The 20,467-nt window shown below is 33.6% G+C and overlaps 2 protein-coding genes across 4 annotated transcripts; both read right to left on the reverse strand.

Moving 5' to 3' along the window:
* Positions 1–3,374: 3,374 nt before the first annotated feature.
* Positions 3,375–4,634, reverse strand: LOC106131780 (uncharacterized). Its single transcript, XM_013330976.2, has 4 exons — positions 4,336–4,634; positions 4,175–4,260; positions 3,819–3,975; positions 3,375–3,701 (listed from the first exon to the last, which is right to left on the reverse strand). The coding sequence occupies exons 1-4, from the start codon at positions 4,532–4,534 to the stop codon at positions 3,406–3,408; spliced, it is 738 nt and encodes a 245-aa protein (XP_013186430.2). The 5' UTR covers positions 4,535–4,634; the 3' UTR covers positions 3,375–3,405.
* A 4,063-nt stretch (positions 4,635–8,697) lies between these two features.
* On the reverse strand, positions 8,698–19,286 carry LOC106131894 (dnaJ homolog subfamily B member 6). 3 transcript variants are annotated; one of them, XM_013331161.2, is made up of 6 exons: positions 18,990–19,286; positions 14,938–15,029; positions 14,083–14,192; positions 12,289–12,471; positions 10,699–10,957; positions 8,698–10,111 (listed from the first exon to the last, which is right to left on the reverse strand). In XM_013331161.2, the coding sequence occupies exons 2-6, from the start codon at positions 15,000–15,002 to the stop codon at positions 10,012–10,014; spliced, it is 717 nt and encodes a 238-aa protein (XP_013186615.1). In that variant the 5' UTR covers positions 15,003–15,029; positions 18,990–19,286; the 3' UTR covers positions 8,698–10,011. The 3 variants fall into 3 exon arrangements, with proteins under 3 accessions (XP_013186615.1, XP_013186617.1, XP_013186616.1); XM_013331163.2 differs by lacking the exon at positions 18,990–19,286 and adding an exon at positions 17,954–18,307; XM_013331162.2 differs by lacking the exon at positions 18,990–19,286 and adding an exon at positions 17,484–17,896.
* Between the last annotated feature and the right edge of the window lie 1,181 nt (positions 19,287–20,467).

A 20,467-nucleotide genomic window follows, 5' to 3' on the forward strand; every position in this document is an offset into this window, starting at 1 on the left:
CATTTGTTTATTGATGTAAGTCTGGCTTTTTACATTTTAAATTTTGAGCGTGTAAAAAACTGTAACTATCTGTTAAAATTTATTCATAGTTATTATTAAACAGTACTTTTATTTCTGTTAATTGCTTCATTGTTAATTCAAAGCACATATTGTACACTTCCTGCACGTAACACGGCACGCGCGCGCCGTTTTTATCGCGCTTTTTGTTTTGATGTGAAACGGTCGACGTGAGCATGTTAGTATATTTTGTGTCAAACTAACTAGTTTGTGCAATGTGGTTTTCGGCACTTTAAAATAGAACCACTCCATATATTTCCCATGAATGTCGTCAAAGGCGAAAGGGATAGGCTTATAAACTCAGGATTCCTCTTGTAGGCGGTGGACTAGTATGCAGCTAAACGTGGCCTTTCAGTTTTCAGGATTCGCAAGGGATTTGACGTGACTATTTGTATGAATGTCCCAGCTAGATTGAAACTGAAAAGGCATGTTGACAAATTTTTGTTTTGGTGTTCAAAAATTTAGTCTCACAACATCTAAAACATTGGGTGAAATCATCGCATCAATAAACAAAAAACTGTCTGAGATATAGGGAAGTAGACATCACATAATTTGGGCGAGTCCAAAACGCTTCATACAAAATGACACCAGATTGTGATGTCATAGCTTAGATTTTTTCGTAGGTATCATGAAATTTGTTGAGCACTTAACTCAATAAGGATGCGATGACAAGGTTTAAACAATGTCTTGTTATTATCTTTTTTTTATTTGTTTTAAAACAATTTTTTTCTTCGTTTTGGCAAACTTCATTCGAGCTTATTTTTGCCAGTGTCGAGTTTATTTCTTTTTCAGTTCATGTCATAGAATTATAATTTGTATTGTTCGGGTAATAACTGTGAGTGCTTTATTTTGCCCTTTCTCAGGACTTTTTGGGACAATATCAGTCATTAAATCCACTATATTGTAACACTCTCCACTCATGCTTGTCCACGAACACTTAATCATTAACTAGTTGTGCCAGCGGCTTCGCTCATGGACATTGTTATATTACGTAAACAGTATTTTTCTGGATGAAAATTATAGGGGACTTTTGTTCTTCTTAGTACTCCTATCTTGCCCGCGAATTCGTACGCACAATGACTCCTGTGAGAATTCCTGGAAATCCTATGAGTGTCCACTACACTTTCTAATAATTGAACAAGCCAAATTAACGATATTTATAATTAAACAGCATTTTCTGCGGTTTGACTCGGCACATTGTCGTTCTTAGACAATTCCGCGGTAACATACTCGTACACGTTTCTTTTTACAGCATGAAAACATCCTTCTCAGTTCCTTAGTCAATCCAATAAGCATTGAATCTTTGCATGCAGTTAGGAATTATTTCTAAACGCGTAACTTTTTAGGATAGAGTTAAAACCCACTGCTAAAATTTTATACATAGCGCATACTTCAGACTACAAAGTACTTATTGAATGTTTCAGAAGCAAATTTTCGCAGAACCCGCGGAGATATAAAATTTCGTCACTATACTTATATTTTTACTAAACAAAATTAAAAATATCTCCCACCCCAAAGATCACCGTTAGAGCATCTGTACTTATACAAATGACTAAGGTGACTCAGAAAAGAGACATTAGTACATAGCCCAGGTAGGATTTGAACTTGTGCCTCCACACGCATTCGCAATCAATCCATTCAAACACCGACGTAGGTAAGTACCTAACAAAAAAATATTTGGAGCGTTCATATTAATTAACGTAATTTCAGAATCTATAAATCCAATTAAAGTGCTGTAAAAGAAAAAATAATATCTCCGTTAAATTATGTCGATGAAATAATTTTTAATCATAAGAATTAGTATCCTTTTGTAGTAGTAATGCCCAAAATGCACCTATTAATTTACATAATGTTTTCGTATAAAATATCTTATGGTTACTTACTTTATTATAGAAATTAGATATATGGTATCGCAAACTTTTTATAGATCTACTAGCTGTCCCAGCAAACGTTGTTTTGCCATATAAATAATTTTTAAGTAATTTCTAGTTAAAAAAAATGTTAGGAGTGGACAGCCCTTATCACTAAGGGGTATGAAAAATAGATGTTAGCCGATTCTCAGACCTACTCAATATGCTCACAAAATTTCATGAGACTCGGTCAAGGTTTCGGAGTAGTACCGGAAAGAAGAATTTTAAATACATTTTTGTTGTAAATTGTATGCATATGTAATGAACCATGTGAATGTAAATTTATAATCGGTTCTGTAGTTTTTGAATTTATTCACTACAATGCAAACATACAAAAATACAAATCTTTTCTCTATTAGTACATAGTGTGAATAATCCACACTTTAAATCATTAATATTATCAAACAAAAATTTTGGAAAAAATATTACAGCCCAAACAATAAAACGTTCGGGTTCCCGCTGAAAAGTAGTTTTAAAACTATGACAACATGCAATTTAGTATTTTTTGGTTTAGTTATAGCCAATGTGCATACCGGTTTGCTTTTTCAGTACCATCCGTTTCAAAAATATGTTATGTTGACAGACATCGTTATCAAAACCCAATTGGTACAGTTCTACATAAATTGATAATAGTTAAACCGTGACATCACTCAAGTTTGAGATAAACAAATGGCTCTAAACAGTTCACTAGCCACCAGTTTATTGCTATTTATTGCTCACTACACTTGATGTGTTGCGATACGTTCCAGGAATAGATTTGTTTAAGTATAAAAAGTCCTTAAAATTACGAAAGTAATGAAGTTTGTTTTATTTTTAACTTTAATAGTACTCGCTTGTGTTTCAAAATGTTATTCTACGGATTTAATTGTTGGAACAACATTCAATACAAATTTGGCATGGCAGCATAAAGCAGATTACATGGGAATCCCTTTTAAAAAACGAGTAAAAGAAGTGTTTTATTCAGATCCTGCACAAAGGAATATTAAGGTAAGGATATTTAAGATAAGGAAAGAATCAAATGAGTTACCCTCAATTTCCTAATATCATGGTTACTCAATTATTTGCTGTCGATTGTCTATAATTTGTTTGATTTCAACTGATCGATTGTCTGTAGGCCATCGTTGCACGAGATATCGAGCATACGCAAGCGAGCGCCACGATAACTTCAGGAGGCGTCGGCTTCCCCTATGTAAACCTACGACTGAAGAGTGAACGCGGCAGCGGAGTACATTATCAAGTTGAAATATATGTATGAGTTATAGAAAACGAAATAATATATTGCTATAGCTTTTTTATCTTTGATATTTAAATATTACCTCAGTCAAGATATTTATTTATAGGTATAAAAGAAACTTGAAAGTAATAAGCACTTCGGTTGTAAGAACAAAATAATTATATTAAAACTTAAATACAATTACAAGTCAATTATCAAATGTACTTAGCGCCCCATAAAATAAGTATTAATATAGGGATCAGGAGCCTTTTCACGTCTTTTAAATTTATCAATATCACCGTTTGTATTTTTTGGTATAATGAAAACATCATTTCGTGGGGCATCAGGAACGAAGTCTGTGACAAGGGGTAAACTATCTACGTTACGAGTAAAGGCGTTCGGATTATTTGTACGTAAGAGTTGTTGCAGCTTCACAATCGTAGCTGCTTGTTCGTCGTGCTCGATTTCATTCACCAGTATGGGCAAATTTGCTGCACACACCCATAAGTAGAACTCGCTTACTGAAATCACACGAAAGCACTCGTAAGGATCGAATTTTCCTATATAATATTTTTGCGTTTTTTATATGTCGAATCTTAAAACATGTGTAGAGATGACATCTGTTTGTATATACTTACAAAGGAAAAATCCTGCTGCCACGCTAGCCCCGATGAGCAGTCCAATATCCATTGTGTTTTGTTTGAGCACTAACAGTGCCGTAGCCACAATTATAGACAACATTATCAAGCGCACCAACTCGATTAGTATGTACGGGATCATAAGCATGTTGTTGCACTATTTCCCAGAATAAAAAGAAATATAATTGCTTCGATGTATTCACGTAAATACATATCAAAAACAAGCTGTGTTACAAACTGGTACATGCGTAAATCAGATGTATCCTTCTATCTGTAGGTACTATACGACCATCTCTGATGCTTTGCCAATTTATATATATATAACGAATGAATATACAGATTTTAATTATCCTTACCATATAAGCTCCATAAAGGAATACAAAACATATAATTATGTAAACAACAGTTGTTCCGATACCCAGTTTAAAGTATCTTTCAGGATCTGTAAAATTTTAATTAAATTATTACAAACAATATCTTATGTAACAAGTGTAAGTTACATATTAATTTCACTTACCAGATTTTAAATTATCAATGTACTCCTTTGTATATATAAGCACCATGTCGTCTGTTAATTGATTTAACATAGTCATAAATTTCTCCACATGAGTGTAACCCAAACAGCATGTGACCAACGCAGCCAATGCCTGCAACTGGGCCAAGTACATTATTGGAAAATCATGTAAAAGCTGTTTAAGACCCACAAAGAAATGCATAAATTATTCAATAAGTACTCGGCACTTTAGATTAACCAAAATGGTGCAGCCATTGCTGCTACTAGCGTTTTTAATCTATAATAATATAATAAAGCTGAAGAGTTTGTTTGTTTGTTTGAACGCGCTAATCTCAGGAACTACTGGTTCAAATTAAATCATTATTTTTGCGTGGAATAGACCATTTATCGAGGAAGGCTTAAGGCTATATATGTAACATCACGCTGCAACTATTAGGAGTGAAGAAATAATGGAAAATGTGAAAAAAAACGGGGAAAATTATTCATCCTTGAGGGCTTCAATGATGCCCAAAATAACTATTTCACGCGGACGAAGTCGCGGGCACAGCTAGTTTAAAAATAAAAACACAAATTACATACATACTGTTGAAAATATTCCAATTAAAATTCCTCCCAATCGAAGTGAAAACCAGAAACAGCAGCTGTACACGAATGCCATTTTACAAAAACAATAATATCGTTCTTTTACGCGGTGACTTTCAAATCTGCCTCTATGTACTGGTATAAAAGCTTTCAAATTGTAGTAAAGCATGACAATGGAATAATTACTACCACCTAAATAGGTAGCAATCATAATAGATTAAATCATAAACTCAACGATATGGAAGGAGACCTATAATCGATATGTTATTATACCTTTAGAGGCCTATTCTCAAGCTGTAGTAAATTTTGTAATTTTACACTTTTGTACTTCGTCTTCATATAAATATTAAGTTTGATATGAATGCTTTTTGCATCCAACGTTGTCACCTTAGTTACCTGCGCGATTTCGGTATTTACTTCTAAGATTAATTTATTCATCAAATAACATATACGGGACCATTTCACCGCCATCAATTAATAAATTTAACATCGCGTGTCAGTGACTCGTCAAATACAATTTCTCCATGCAAGGTACTAGCCTTATCTATAGTTCCAGTGTCACGCTCACGCGGGCAATTACTACTATTAACCTCATGCATGAGAACTTTCATTGTGTAAGTAAATCAATACAATTATTCATACAAGCAAGTAATAATACAATGGTGTCTATGTCTACATGTCTATATCCCCCGCGGGGTAGACAGAGCCAATAGACATCAAAAAACCGAAAGGCCACGCCCAGCTGCTTGGCCTAATGATAGAATTGAGATTCAAATAGTGACTAGCCCATCGCCTACAAGAGGAATCCCAAGTATAAAAGCTTATTGAGTCGCGTTTTACGATATCCATGGCAAAGAGATGTCTGTTTGAATATATAAAGGATTCAGTTCTCAGCAGTACCTACCTAACGATCTGAACTAATTTTTTGTAGAATTTGAACGAATTTTTATAATGAAAAGAATAGAATAGGTAGGTAGATTTATTTCAAAATTGGATACAAGGTACCTATAACTTTTTTTATTGACGTCACATCACTTAAATCTAATTATAACTACTACCGCTTCCAAAGCGCATGTGTAGAAGAAGCGGCGGAACAAACTACACTGCAGCATTTTCATCGGACGTCAATTAATCAAATATAGATCTCTAAAATCTAAATCGTGGACGAATGCACATTGTCTGCATTAAAAAACATGAATGAATGTAGAACTAATTATATCGAATTGTCCTTTTTTGTAGAATGAAAATAGTTTGCATGTCTGCTGCTGATCCCCAAAGCAGAAGACCATAAGACATTAAACTATGAAAATAACTAAAATATACTAGCTTAGCAGTTGCCACTTCCGTCAAATGCCTAATACGACGAATAGCGTAAGCTGCAGAACTAAGCCTTTTAGAAAGTTTCAAAATGTGAGCATACATTAGATTCAAATTTGAAATGGTATTCTATCAACAAAATGTAATCTTTTACTACTTATACTAATATCCACATTAGCCTGCCACACATTGGGAAGTGTAAACTTAATGCATTGGGTCTAATTTGCATTTAACAGTAAGTTGTTGATTGGAAACCAGTTAGAAATGGCGGCTAAAATTATTTTTAAGAAGGGTTTCAGTTTCATTACTGCGTGAATCACTATTAGAAGTTAATTCCAACGGTATATTTGTAAAAAAAATTCAAATTAATTTACTATTTCTGTTGTAGAAATAATTTTCCTATTATCAAATTTAATTTCATCAATATTTTCTTTAAAATTACATCTACCAGTTTCCTTGTAGGTATATAATATTCCAGGTTTCCTTTGTTTTGTTGGGATTTGTAAAACAAATCTACTGGACTGATATAGTCTAGTCTAGCCTTTATTTCAACGGAAACGGCCACTAGAAACACGTAAAACCTAGTTATCCCTATATACGCAAAATTTTCTAGAAAATTGGTTCAGTAGATTACGCGGCATGAGACAACGAACTAACAAATAAACTTCGCATAATATTAGTTTGGATATTTTATTGAATAGTTTTATTACTTCATTTTTTTCTATGTTATATACAACCATAAAGGAAAAAAATTCAAAACCGGTCAAGTACGAGTCTGACTCGCGCACGAAGACTTCTTCCTCTTTATAAAAATCGACCAAAAATTGCTTTAAAATAACTTTTTTTGTATTGGAGCTCCCTTTTATATTAATTAGGTCCTTACATATTGAATTGGCTTTTTTGTACTGGCCACTTTAATCACAAATTTCTCCCCGTTGGTTAGGATTAGCGTTGAAAATTCCGAAAGAAACAAATTGTAGGTATTTTAACGGTGAAAGAAACGTTTTTTCGTTTTTTACCGTTTTATTGGTTTGTTACATTGAAATATATCACAATAAAACCTTGGGGAAAAAACGGTTTTATTGAGATTTTCGTCGTTTGTTTCGAAAAATAAAAAAAAAAGGATTGGAAAACTATATATATATTCTATGTATAATTACCAATTTTTAAAACAATGATGCATATTGTAAGGTAATAAATACTTTTCCTATCGTATTTTTCCGTTTTATTAATAAAAAACATGAAATATTTCATTCTTATCTTTCTTGAAACTTTCGTAAAAATCTTGTATAAATACTAGGGAATTTGAAAAAAACCGGAAAATTTCCCGCTTTTTTCAACCCTAGTTAGGATTTCGAATTCAAATTTATACAGCTATTAACACATGTATTTGTGTTTCGTTAACCGTCATTCATTAGTTTTCTTTCTTCTGATTTTTCTGTTTGGGTCACTAAGGAAGGTCACTTTACAAAATGGAAAACTTGAAATATCGCATTATTTATGAGTACGAGTACCACCGTGGCACCAGTGCTGCGGTAACGGCTCGGACGTAGGGTTATTGATGTGTCTGGCGGTCGTGTCGCAAAAGAAAATCAGGGCGTATTGGGTTCCGTTTTCGTTCTGGAAATTTCGACCTGCAGAACAAGCCCCTTAGACCGCCAGAGACACTAGTTGATAATGAAGAAATGAGGGCTATTGTGGAAACGTAACCATCGCAAACCACGACAGAGTTAGCTTCAAGCTTCTGGGTTAGTAATAAAACTATTTTAATCCACTTGAAGCTAATCTTCCCAAGATTAAGAAAATGCGTGTCGACTGCTGCGTTACATTACTTAACCGGCATAATAACGAAGAGTTTTAAATGAAATCATTACCTATGATGAAAAGTGGATTCTTTACGATAATCGGAAACGCTCATCGCAAAGCCTGCCAACCAGCCAAATTCCGTCCCAACCTAAAATTGACCCAAAAATGTTACGTTTACAAAAAGCGTTTGGTGGACTAGTGCCCATGTCATCCATTACAGTCTTCTTAAATCTGGCCAGACGATTAAGCAGACATTTATTGTCGGTATCTAATTGCAAACTACTCGTATGACGAATAGCGTATGCTGCAGAATTAAACTTTTTAGACAGTTTTGAAGTGTGAGCATGCCATTTAAAATTTGAATCGAATGTTTTTTGTAAATAGGAACTTTATTATTATTCCTAAGAATATAGTACTATCAACAAAATCTAATCTTTTACCACTTATACTAATATCAACTTTTGTCTGCCCAAATTGGGAAGTGTAAACTTAATGCATTGGGACTTATTTTAATTTAACAGTAAATTGTTGACTGAAAACCAGTTAGACATGGCGACTAAAGTGCCATATCCCGGATTTCTTCACGGAAGTGGGAAGAAATCCAGGATTTTACAACGGATAAAGTCGCGGGCAACAGCTAGTTACAAATGAAAAACAAGGTACAATTAAATTTTATTTAATCATTCATCTTGAATGCAGTGCTCACAATTTGTTGTCATTTTGTTCCAAACGAGATGTAGACAATAATTTACATGGGTGCTGTTCTCGCTTGTCGTATAACTAATGACACTACCTACCAATGAAAATGTTCATGTTTTTAAAATCAATAGTTACAGATCAAAATAAAAACAATGAAAGAAATTAAGTACATACTAAATAAGCTTGGTAAATGTTAAAAAAAACACCCAATAACACATTTTTTTAAAATGAAAGTAGTGTGCCCTTTTTCTAAAAGACGTTTGAATAAAGAAAATATAATCAGTTTATATGGTAATATCACTCAATTTAGTTATTATTTAGCTAATTTGGCGAGAATGATTAGAACATTATAACCTTAAGCAGTAGTGATATTTATCTAAGTGAGGAATGATACATTTCCAAACCGCGTTAAATTCTCGCATCACAATGCATGCAAGTTTGTGAGATTACGCTGGGGATCCGTTAAAATATACAAACTCGATTTTTTCGAGGTTAAACGTTACCCCCTTTAAATACTAAAAATATCGGTGACTTCTAGTGCGCAGCATCTTGAACGCCCGTTGTTATCTAGTCAAATTTCGCTCTGCTTAGTGGTCATCGTTTATAGTTGGTGACGCCACCTACTAGGCTACGCACAACTTAACTTTTCGTAGCAAATAATTTCTATAACATTTAAAGCTTTTTGTTTATAAAAAATGTAATGTAATGGCGATTTGAAACAAACAACAAAAATAAAATGCGTCAATTCACGAAGGTACATATTCTATTTTTAGTTCTCAGTATTATTTCTTAAATATATATCTAGTTAGGAAAAAATTTAATGTGTGTAATTTTATTTACGGGCTAATTGTTCTGACAAATTAAGATTAAATTAAAAATTTAATTATGACTATTTTACATCTATTTCGCTATTACTGTATTGGCAGCAAATGAATATAATGATCTCGCAGCACGCGTTGTAAATTGCCCTTTGTAAAATATAAGGACGTGAGAGCGGCGAGATCGCAGGCCGCGTGCCGCGATTTCGGAACAAAACTCGTCTCGAGCGAGATTTCCATTATTGAGCAGTTCATCAACTCTAAAATCTCACTCATTATGAAAGCAAATTATCCTATATCTAATTAAAATAAAAGTGTATTCAACTCATTAATTTACAATGTGTTAAAGACTAAATGTTTAAATTAAGCGAAACTAAAAATTATGAACGTTTAACTCGCATGTACTGAGTGTTCATATTTGGATCATGTTTGGTTATATGTAAAAGGATAAATGAATTTAACTGTAGGTTAGTGATTGAGGTACACCGTTGACAGTCTTTGATTTTAGGACTCCATTCTCATACGACATCACCGTCTCGCGACCGTTTTCCGTGACCCTGAAATTAAAACAGAAGACATCGAATCGAATAACAGTTTTTTATTGATGTAAAGATATCGTACATAATCACAAACACTTCGGAATTATCTTAATCTTAGTGTTAAGTACTGGTGGAATGTAACAAAACAACTGATGGTGAAATGATAATTTTTTATATTGCATCTGAATTCGGAGATTTATTTGACAGCTTTACAGCTGCCCAGATGATGATAAAGGGTCATGTATTATCTTCTTGCATCAATTGTCAACATGCCATGCAAGAAGATAGCACATCACTTCATAATTTCATATACAAGAAGGCATTTCTGTTCTCTTATAGTATTCCGATTTCTATGATCACAGCACAACAAAAGTCCGTAATATTAAAAAAACAACACTCCGAACAGCAGCAGTGAAACTTATATGTGATAACGTTGTGCATTTTTGGATAATTTTGAGTGAATGGGAATTTATATCGGATGCCCGTAGCACGCTATAACACAATCACACAGGGGCGAATATTCGGTAAGGTCCTTACGGTAAAAAATCTCACGATCTCAAAAATAAACGCCACACTAGAAGTTTTTACTAAAATAAGTTACGTACTTTTTGGTAGTAATCTTTTTTCCATTAACGACGCGCGTGGTTGTCGTGGTGCTTCTCATGTTAGCGCTGCCCGGGCCTGCCAGCGAACTGTTGAACGTAGAGAACGAGGTGAAGGTGTTGCCGTTCGGTCCCCCGTGGGCGAAAATGTCATCCAGACCCATGCCGAAACCGAAGGGACTGAAGAGGGAAGATGTCAGGGAGGTGCTTGGGTGGTGACTGCGACGGCCGTGCCTGTGATGATGCCCATGTCCATTTATTTCTGAAATAAGAATGTGTATAATCAGTTGATTACTATTAAATTATGTTCTGTGCGATGATAACCAATATAGCCATTGATTTAGATGAATTTCCTGCTGTGATAAATTGTACAACCCCCATAATTTTATTTTACTTTTAACGTGTTTACAAGCCACGACTACGTGTTACTGTTAAATTTATAGGTGTTGCACTATCGGACGTAAGTTTGGAGATGTGGGGCTATTCACAAACAGATAAAATTGTGTTTCCTTGTCAACAAGCATGACAAGCACAATAGGGCATTTAATTTTTTTAAATGATAAAAAGCTTTTTCTTCAAATTGGAAAAGACCTATTACTTCTTTGTTACATGATATTTCACATCTTACTGAATACTCATTATTTACTTCTTTCTTGATATTGTATATTTGATATTATTTCACACAAAAATACTAAACGGATTTTGATAAGTCTAGTTATACCAAACCCTTAAAATCACTGGCAAACAAAATATTACAATAGTAGTTCGTGTATATATCATTTTCTCTCTCTTACTCCTCTCTAGCTAACTATGATAGATAAAACTCTTTATTGCACCATAAGAATAAAACATACAAAACGGCGCAATACAGACAGAGATGGTACAAAGGCGGACTTATCGCTAATGCAATCTCTTCCAGTCTACCTTTGAGTGGAAGGCAACCAAACAGCAGATTGGCTTTCGCGCAGAGCAAGAAAAACAAATGTTTAAACATTATTCAATGCTATCTCAATTCTTTCATCAAGCCAAAAAAAAAGCATAAATACATAATAATAATATATACGAGTACTTAAGAGATTTTCGAGGCAGATGTCCGTATCTCACTCCATAGCCCAGTAATCCAATCCACTAGCATCCCATCCGCATGACCCAGACTAAGTAAATCCCTCCCTGGCAATAGTTTGGCAGCTGTGGAGGGCTGTCCGTTGGTGCATCCCAATGGTTTATCAAGGGACAGATCTCCACAGCTGCAGCCATCTCACTAGAACAAAAGGTACCAAAGGGCCTATTCATGTTGGCTTCGGCCCCATGTACGCCTCCCAAATGACCGGGTTTCCATGGGCCGGAGCACATTTTATATGTACCAACATATACTTATACTTAATGCGACCCAACAAGATTTTTGAAACTATCAATTAGTCTGGGCTTTCCTGATAGCGACAGGGATAGCATTCCATAAACGGACAGCTTGTACAGTGAAAGAGTGGGAGTAAAAATTGGTGTTGGATGTCGGTAATCTTAATCGTAGGGAACCGTGCTACGCAAACTGCGGGTGGCGCCGCTATAAAACTATTTTAATATGTTTTAACATACCAGCAAACAAATTGCCGAATGGTGAACCACCGAAGAACTCTCTAAACACTTCCTCGGGATCGCGGAATGTGAATGGGAAGCTGGCGTATCCAAAGTCGTAGTCGTCGTCCACACCCGAGCGCCTGCCTCTGCTACTGTTCAACCCTTCTTTTCCGTACTGGTCATAAACGCGTCGTTTCCTTTCTGCATACAAATTTAATTTTATATAAACATTAAAGATTGTGTGAGAAAACCAAAAACAAATGAAAGTTAGCATTGGCATCCTCACTGCTAATGGTGGTTGGTTTAAACTTCACAAGTCATTTTAAATTTATTCTGTATATTTTATATATATTTTCGAAATATTATGAGCAACTAAATTGTTGCCAATAAATTTAACTATTTGACGATATTATCGATACTTGGTTTTTCATGTAATACTTATTGTTTTGAATGTATACAGTCACAAAACGACGGGCTCCTTTCAAGAGAGGCAGCCGGGACTAATGCAAGGATGATAACATAGTCGCAAAAGATTTTCAAACTTCCACGTAAAAACACACTCCTCCTCCACCCTCACAATAGAAAGGGCAGTTAAGATTCTGATTTTAATTAAAAACAAAGTTAAATTAACTAAAAAACTAATATTAAAGTTGGTAGTTTATTATCTATCGTTTTCAGAAGCATTCGATTCAAACTTATATAAATTTGATGGATTTTTTTTTAATCATTCCATGTTAAATAGTTATTTATTTCAGCAGATAGGATGTTAAAAAATCTTAGGAGGTATTTGGGGCAAATAAGAAAAATGATAAGTATTATTAGAGAGGTCCACACCACACAAAACTTCAGTTAGTAGTAATTATAATTGCATTGTTTCCTTTAATAATATTATGAATATTATCATACATATTTAGCGGTATTAATTGCATCCACGTAAATTTAAATTGGTAAGTATTCGATCATATTAGATCAATAACATAATAATACAAATAGGTATAAATATAATGTTACATTAATTTTCAGTTAAAAAGTGTGCTGAGATGTGTTACACAATTTACTAGTTTCTAATGACTTTCCTTATTTGCAAATCAAAAATGTATTGGTCGACAAAAAGAACAAAGAAAGCCAGTTTTCTATTATAAAAATACCATAACTCCTTTCTTAATGATGGTAAGTATGGGAAAATTTTCTGTAATAGCTTACCCTAAGTAGGTATTTGGTATATTAAATAATAATAAAAAAATTTATTACTTGAGAGTCAGAGTCTCCTTTATACATTATATCCCATTTTAACCATAATAAGATCTAGAATGATAATATTCATAGCGTATTTTTAGGAAAACTACCAAAGAAGCGGTGGAATGGTGTGTCTCCGAAAAACCCTTTGAAGCTAAAGTGCCGATGACCATTGACTCCATTCTTGCTTTGATATCTGTGACCATGGTGACCGGATCCCCTCGCGTCATACAATTTCCGCTTGTTTTCTACCCAAAAATAAAACAACATTACATTTCCAAGACGATTGCCATATTGACATGATCATCTTTCAATGTGGCGCTGCTTACCCTTCAGACATTTACACAATAAACACGCCTTGGTAAACAAACGCGTCATTTTTCCTAAGTCTACAGTTTAACAGTATCAATAATGCAATTTATCAGTATCAATAATGAACAACATAAGAAAAACCACAAAAAAATAACTTTCTTGCAAAGTTTTACTCCTTTATAAATCCAGTGCCTTTTTATTATTTAAATTAAACTTATTCAGCTTGCCTTGAAATCATTTTTAAAAATAAAAGTTCCAACTCACCATCAGAAAGAACTTCATAAGCTTCCGAAATTTCTTTAAACCTTCTGTTTGCTTCATCTGAATTGTCAGGGTTCTTATCAGGATGCCATTTCAAAGCTAATTTCCGGTATCTGAAATGCAGAATTTTGCATATTTATATTTAAATATTTGACGAAATACGGTCAGTACTCGGCACATTAAAAATGAAAAATTTTTGCAACTTTTAATCACTGTTTTAAGTTCAATATTTGGGAACTAGTCTTTTTTTTCCTTCTATTTATCACTACATATTATAAAGTCGCCTACTTTTCTCCGTCCATATGTATATCCTACTACTATTATAAAGGCAAAAGTTTGTATGGATGTATGGATGTTTGTTACTCTTTCACGCAAAAACTACTGAACCGATTACCATGAAATTTGGTATGTAGGTAGCTGAAGACCCAGAATAACACATAGGCTACTTTTTATCCCAGAGTTCCCGCGGGATTGATAGGGTTTCCATGCGGACGAAGTCGCGGGCGGCCTCTAGTACCTCCATAATCTTGCGCTAAACTTGAAGAGGTGTGGACGGATTTTATTCGTTTGAAATGTTGGAAAGAGCATTTATAATATTTTATATCTACGAATGCTACCCGTGCGAAAATATATATATAAACGAAGACACAGACTTACTGACAAATCAACGGACCATTCAAACCGCTTAGTTTTTGAGATTTGAAGATTGGCATGAAGATTTCAGATAATCTATGGATGGAGGATTACCCGGAATTTTAGCGGACAAGAAAATAAAATGACCTTTTTCTCATTTTATGCGGGCGGAGTCGCGGTTGTCTAATAGTTTTGTATATGTATTTCGGGAATGTGAATACATACGCTTTTTTTATTTCAGCCTCAGTGGCGATCCGAGTAACGCCCAGTACCCTGTAATAGTCCACCATTGTCTTCCCTCAGGGGTTGGATATTATCTGAAATGTATAAACTTAGAGAGATAAATAAATAGATTTACTTTCTAAATAATATACAAGATGTCGCTTAATTAATTATCTTAGTCTGTCCATAAGGTATAACGACGTAATTGTATTTATATATGTATCGTTAATAACGTCAACATAAGTATAATTATATCTTATAACGCTTCCAAAGCGCAAGTGTAGAAGAGGAGGTGGAACAAATTATAGCACATTCACCAGACGACAATTTACAATGTGCCGTGTGAGTCCGGGCACTTTAGGATAGGACCACTCCAAAATTCCACATGGAGTCGTAAAAGACGACTACGGTAGAGGCTAAATAATATATTTTAGTTATTTTCATAGTTTAATGTCATATGGTCTACTGCTTTGGGGATCAGCAGCAGACATACAAACTATTTTCATTTTACAAAAAAGGGCAATTCGATATATCTACGGTCTTAAACAAAGAGATTCCCTTAGAGATTTTTTCAAAAACCTAAATATTTTAACTTTGCCCTCCCAATACATATTCGATAACATCATGCATGTTAGGAAAAACTTAGACTCTTTCAAAAAAGTAGGTGACTGTACTAGTAGATCACTGCGGAACAATTACAAGTTGTCGATCCCAGCACATCGGCTGGCTAAGGTAGGGAAATCATTTCTGATTAATTGTATAAGATTTTATAATAAATTACCAAAAAGTGTTCTTGAAATGAATGATAGAAAATTCAAACAGTATATTAAAGTTGAGCTTTGTAGGAAAGCCTATTACAGCACGGATGATTATATTAATGATAAACATGTGTGGCCCGAGCTGGACATAATGGCCTCTTAAATGCTTGTGTATTTTTGACATGATCTTGACATAATTTGTACAGTATGTACATATTTTATTTTATATTTATTTTATTTGACGAAATATTCTTATTGACATAATCAGTTCTACATTCATACATGTTTTTTAATGTAGACAATGTGCATTCGTCCACGATTTAGATTTAAGAGATCTATATTTGTAAATTGACGTCCTATGAAAATGCTGCAGTGTAGTTTGTTCCGCCGCTTCTTCTACACATGCGCTTTGGAAGCGGTAGTAGTTATAATTAGATTTAAGTTATGTGACGTCAATAAGTGATACCTTGTATCCAATTTTGAAAATAAATCTATTCTATTCTATTCTATTCTAAACGGTATTATTCTTGTAGGCTATGGGATAGCAATCTGTCATTATTTGAAATCTCAGTTCTATCATGAAGCCAACAGCTGAACATGTCCTTCCAGTGTTTCCAACACAGTTGGCCATGTCTACCCCCAAATATACATGTGACTATATGTATGTATGAAAATTTACAAAATTCAGATCTTATATCTAAACTGGTAATGAGTGCACATTGTCTAAAATTAAAAAGTAGTAAAATAAACAACAACTCGCTCCCTCTTCAGACCAAGATATTAACTCAGTCTCCTCAGCAAGATTGAACTTCGGAACCTTATATCAAGAATCACCTTGGTTAAATAGACCCTTTGAGGATTCCATATTATAAGTTATAAACTAGAAAATAATAATTATAAATAATGTCCAACTCTATCAGGTGGAGTGATAGTTAATATCTAACTTGATTATAAATCACATTGCACCAACAATATTATATTGCTAGAAGTCAAATTGGCTATAAAGTAAATTTTGAGATTCTATACATACAAGCTTTCTGAATGGTTATTAAAAAAGATATAAGTACAAAGTGCTTTCCAAATTGTTATTGAGCTCTAATTCAATATTATTTTAACATTTCATTTGAGGTAAAAATTTATCAGAAATTAAAGAAAAGATATAAAAGCTAATGACTACTTTGCTTTCTCAAAGAGCATGCAACATTGAGAAGGTATATATGTAATGTTTTCTCTGTCTCTCTCCTAATTTTTTCTGTAACATTGATTAACCTTTATAATAGAGAGAAGGGTATGGTAATTAATGCATTATCAATTCTCATGTATTGAGCCTGCATGGGCAGACCGAGTCAGTTCAGGAAAGATTTGATTACCTAAACCTTTGATTACTAACTAGGTAATAAATGACATAAGACATTATAAAAGGATGCAGAGAAGAAAGATGAAAACATGATTAGGGGATTTGGACTTTTATGATAAAAGATCGTTTAATTTAAATATGAAGTCAAAGGACTACAAATTGGAACAATTACTAGCTTTATTTAACAGCTTATCAATAGTGATCTTTGATCTTTGCTTTTAATTAGCAAGTCTATTCACAAACATTGACAGGCCTATATGTTCTTTCTCTTTCATCTTTATCAGAGTTAAAAAAAATTGGAAAATAAGACTTATGCCTTGTCAATGTTCATGAATAACCCCAAGGGCCTAAGTAATGATGGACCTAGACCCCCATATAAGCAAAAGAAATTTTACAAAGGAAAATAGATCTCATTCTCAGGTTCATAGACTTACTATTTCTGACCAAAAATATCTTCTACACTTAAGTCTAGATAAAACTACTTCTTGCTCTTCCTCCTGGCTTTGGTCCTGGCATACCCTGGACTCCTCCTCCAGGGCCTTTGACCATGGATTCTGGATTGGGTAAGTCAGGTTTTTTTCAAAAAGTTTTCTCTCACCATAAGGGCATCGGTTAGTATTCAAACTAAAGTACACTTCGAAAATAGTTATTGGTACATGGCCAAGGTGGGATTTGAATCTGTGCTTTTTTTGCTCCACATGCATTTTAACCGGGAACCTTACTGAATTTAGCACCAATGCTTATCTTTATATCAGTTAAAAAAAGTTGGAAAATAAGACTTATGCCTTGTCAAATTTCATGAATAACCCCAAGTGCCAGAGTAATAATTGACTTAGCACCCCCATATAAGCAAAGGAAATTTTACAAAAGAAAATAGAAACATTGTCAGCTTCTTAAGACTTACTATTTGTGATCAAATATATCTTCTACACTTGTCTACAAAATCAAAGTAGCTACTATATTTTCATATTTAAACATACCAATGTAAATTATGCACATGTACTATGATTCTAGTCTGAAATAATGTTGATGGATTTAAATAAATATGAATTTAATTATTGAATAATAATGGAAATTAAAATTCTGTAAACACTGTCATGAACTTAGAACATTGTGAATTTAGATTTTTTTTTCTATTTGACACTGACATTTGACAAAACACTACAGAAAAATAGAAAAACAAAAAACAGATAGGATGCAGTGGAGACTGGATGTCTTGATGGAGTAGCACTCCAAATTTCAAGTCACAACCATCTGATCTGATATTGATAACCCTACAAACATTCAGGCAACTAAATGCATACTTTCCTTGCATCATAATGAAACACAAGGATATGACCTCCAGTTTTTGCTTGGCAAGTGAAATTTATTAGTTTAATTAGGTAATTTTATGCAGGAGCTGAAGATAATAAACCCTAACTAAAAAAATTCAATAATTCATTTTTAATAAAATTGTATTAGGCAATAATATTTATGTATCACAATACTTCAAAATTAGGTTATACATGCCTATTATTACAAAGCAATACCTACAGAGATAAAATATAGGTACCTAACTTTGATAGTGTAAGGTAAGGTAAAGGCACTTAGGTGAGATATATAACTGTGCAATTATATTTCATTGTCACTTTGACTTACATAGCAAATGTAAAATGGGTTTGGAAATCGGTAGTTAATTAACGAAATTTCTTTACGAATCCATGTGAACGCATGATTATTAATTATAAAAATAAGCACGAAAAGAAATAAATAACAATCCTTCAAACCTGGTATTTAACGCCTACCTACTTAATAATTTAGTCATTCAAAATGCTACTAGTATGATAGTGACACATGTAGGTATCACGACATTACATAGAAACAAACACCTGTTTCGTAATATGCAGTTATTAATGAAATTCGTTGTCTACAACAATACTACATTAATTAAGAATACGAACCTTAAAATAACATTGGCCCTTCCGGTGAATTTATGGTGCCAAATAGCAGACAGAAGCACCAGTTTTCCACCTCAGTGAACCCAAACAAGGAATATTCTCAGAATAAACCGAATTTATTGATCGATTTCTCTTGATAAATGCACACTCAAAATGACACTATCACGAAATAAAATTTCATTAAAAATATTGAGCTCTTGCTTTGCACAATTTTATCTTCACGAAAAAATGGATGGAAATCACAGGCAAGGTAACTGGTCCTACCATTGACACTATTTTTCGAACGAATCGATCATCTGACGGTAGTGAAACAAAACAACGAATTAGGAATGTGAAAAAAAAATCGATTGTGGAAAAAATCGATTAAAAATCGATTTTTTAAAAGGAAAAATCGATTTTTATACATGATTTTTTAATAATTAATAATCGATTAAAAATCGATTTTTATAATCATACAATAAATGCACTCAAACATTACGTTTTTGTCTTCTGGCTTGGAGCCCGGAACGCGAACTGCCAAAGAATACTATCATATCTCCATAATATTACATCAAAGCCATCTGTGCATTCTTTCTGTGCTCTTAAAACAGTTTAGGTGATTAATTTAATCAAACATTCTCTAGATGGAATTAGTAGATGAACAGTATTTTACCGACATTCGGTTGATATTTTATTCATTATTCGTTGCTGAAACTTCATTTTTCAAACTTGATTGTTCAAAACTTTAATTTGTGTTGATTTTATAAGAACTTTCTGTTTCTGTTGTTTATTTTTAATGAATAAATCTATTGATATAATGTAAATGGCGTTTATTTTGAGATAAATTGAAAAATTAGGAAAAAATCTATCAATATAATAAAATCGATTATTTTCTTAAGAAAAATCGATTATTTGTTAATCGATTTTTCATACTTAAAAAATAAATCGATTATTTAAAAATCGATTTTTTATCAGCAATGTCACATCCCTACAACGAATCGACTGCCTTCGTTCGATTCTTCTCTTTATTCGATTAGCAATGCATTCGATCTATCGCATCTCTGGTCCGTTGTTTGGGTTGGGGAGCGTGCGTACAGCGTGCTACCGACATCGTTCGACCTAGGTCTGACCGATTGGGATAGACTGAAATACTGGATTGAACATGTGTAATTTAAAATGCCGCCATAAAGGCTTAGTGCAGCGTGCCACCGACCGACGACTAGCGATATACGACCAGACAATAATGTCAAAATAGCAGTGTCGCCAGAATCGTATATTTACCTATAAATCGTAGCTTTATTATATATTAGGTCCTTATTATATATTAGGTAATCAATAAAATCTTTGAAGTCGGTTTGGACTGCCCTACCGGAGTTGTATTTTTACCTTGGATGAAATTATCCGAATTTCAAAAAAATGGGAATCTGTTGGAGCAAGGTCCGGAGAGTACGGGGAATGTTTGCGTGTGAAGATCAAATAAACGTTTAATATTGTTGTGTTGT

The sequence above is a fragment of the Amyelois transitella genome, chromosome 5, assembly GCF_032362555.1.
Source record: "Amyelois transitella isolate CPQ chromosome 5, ilAmyTran1.1, whole genome shotgun sequence".
Classification (NCBI taxonomy): domain Eukaryota; kingdom Metazoa; phylum Arthropoda; class Insecta; order Lepidoptera; family Pyralidae; genus Amyelois; species Amyelois transitella.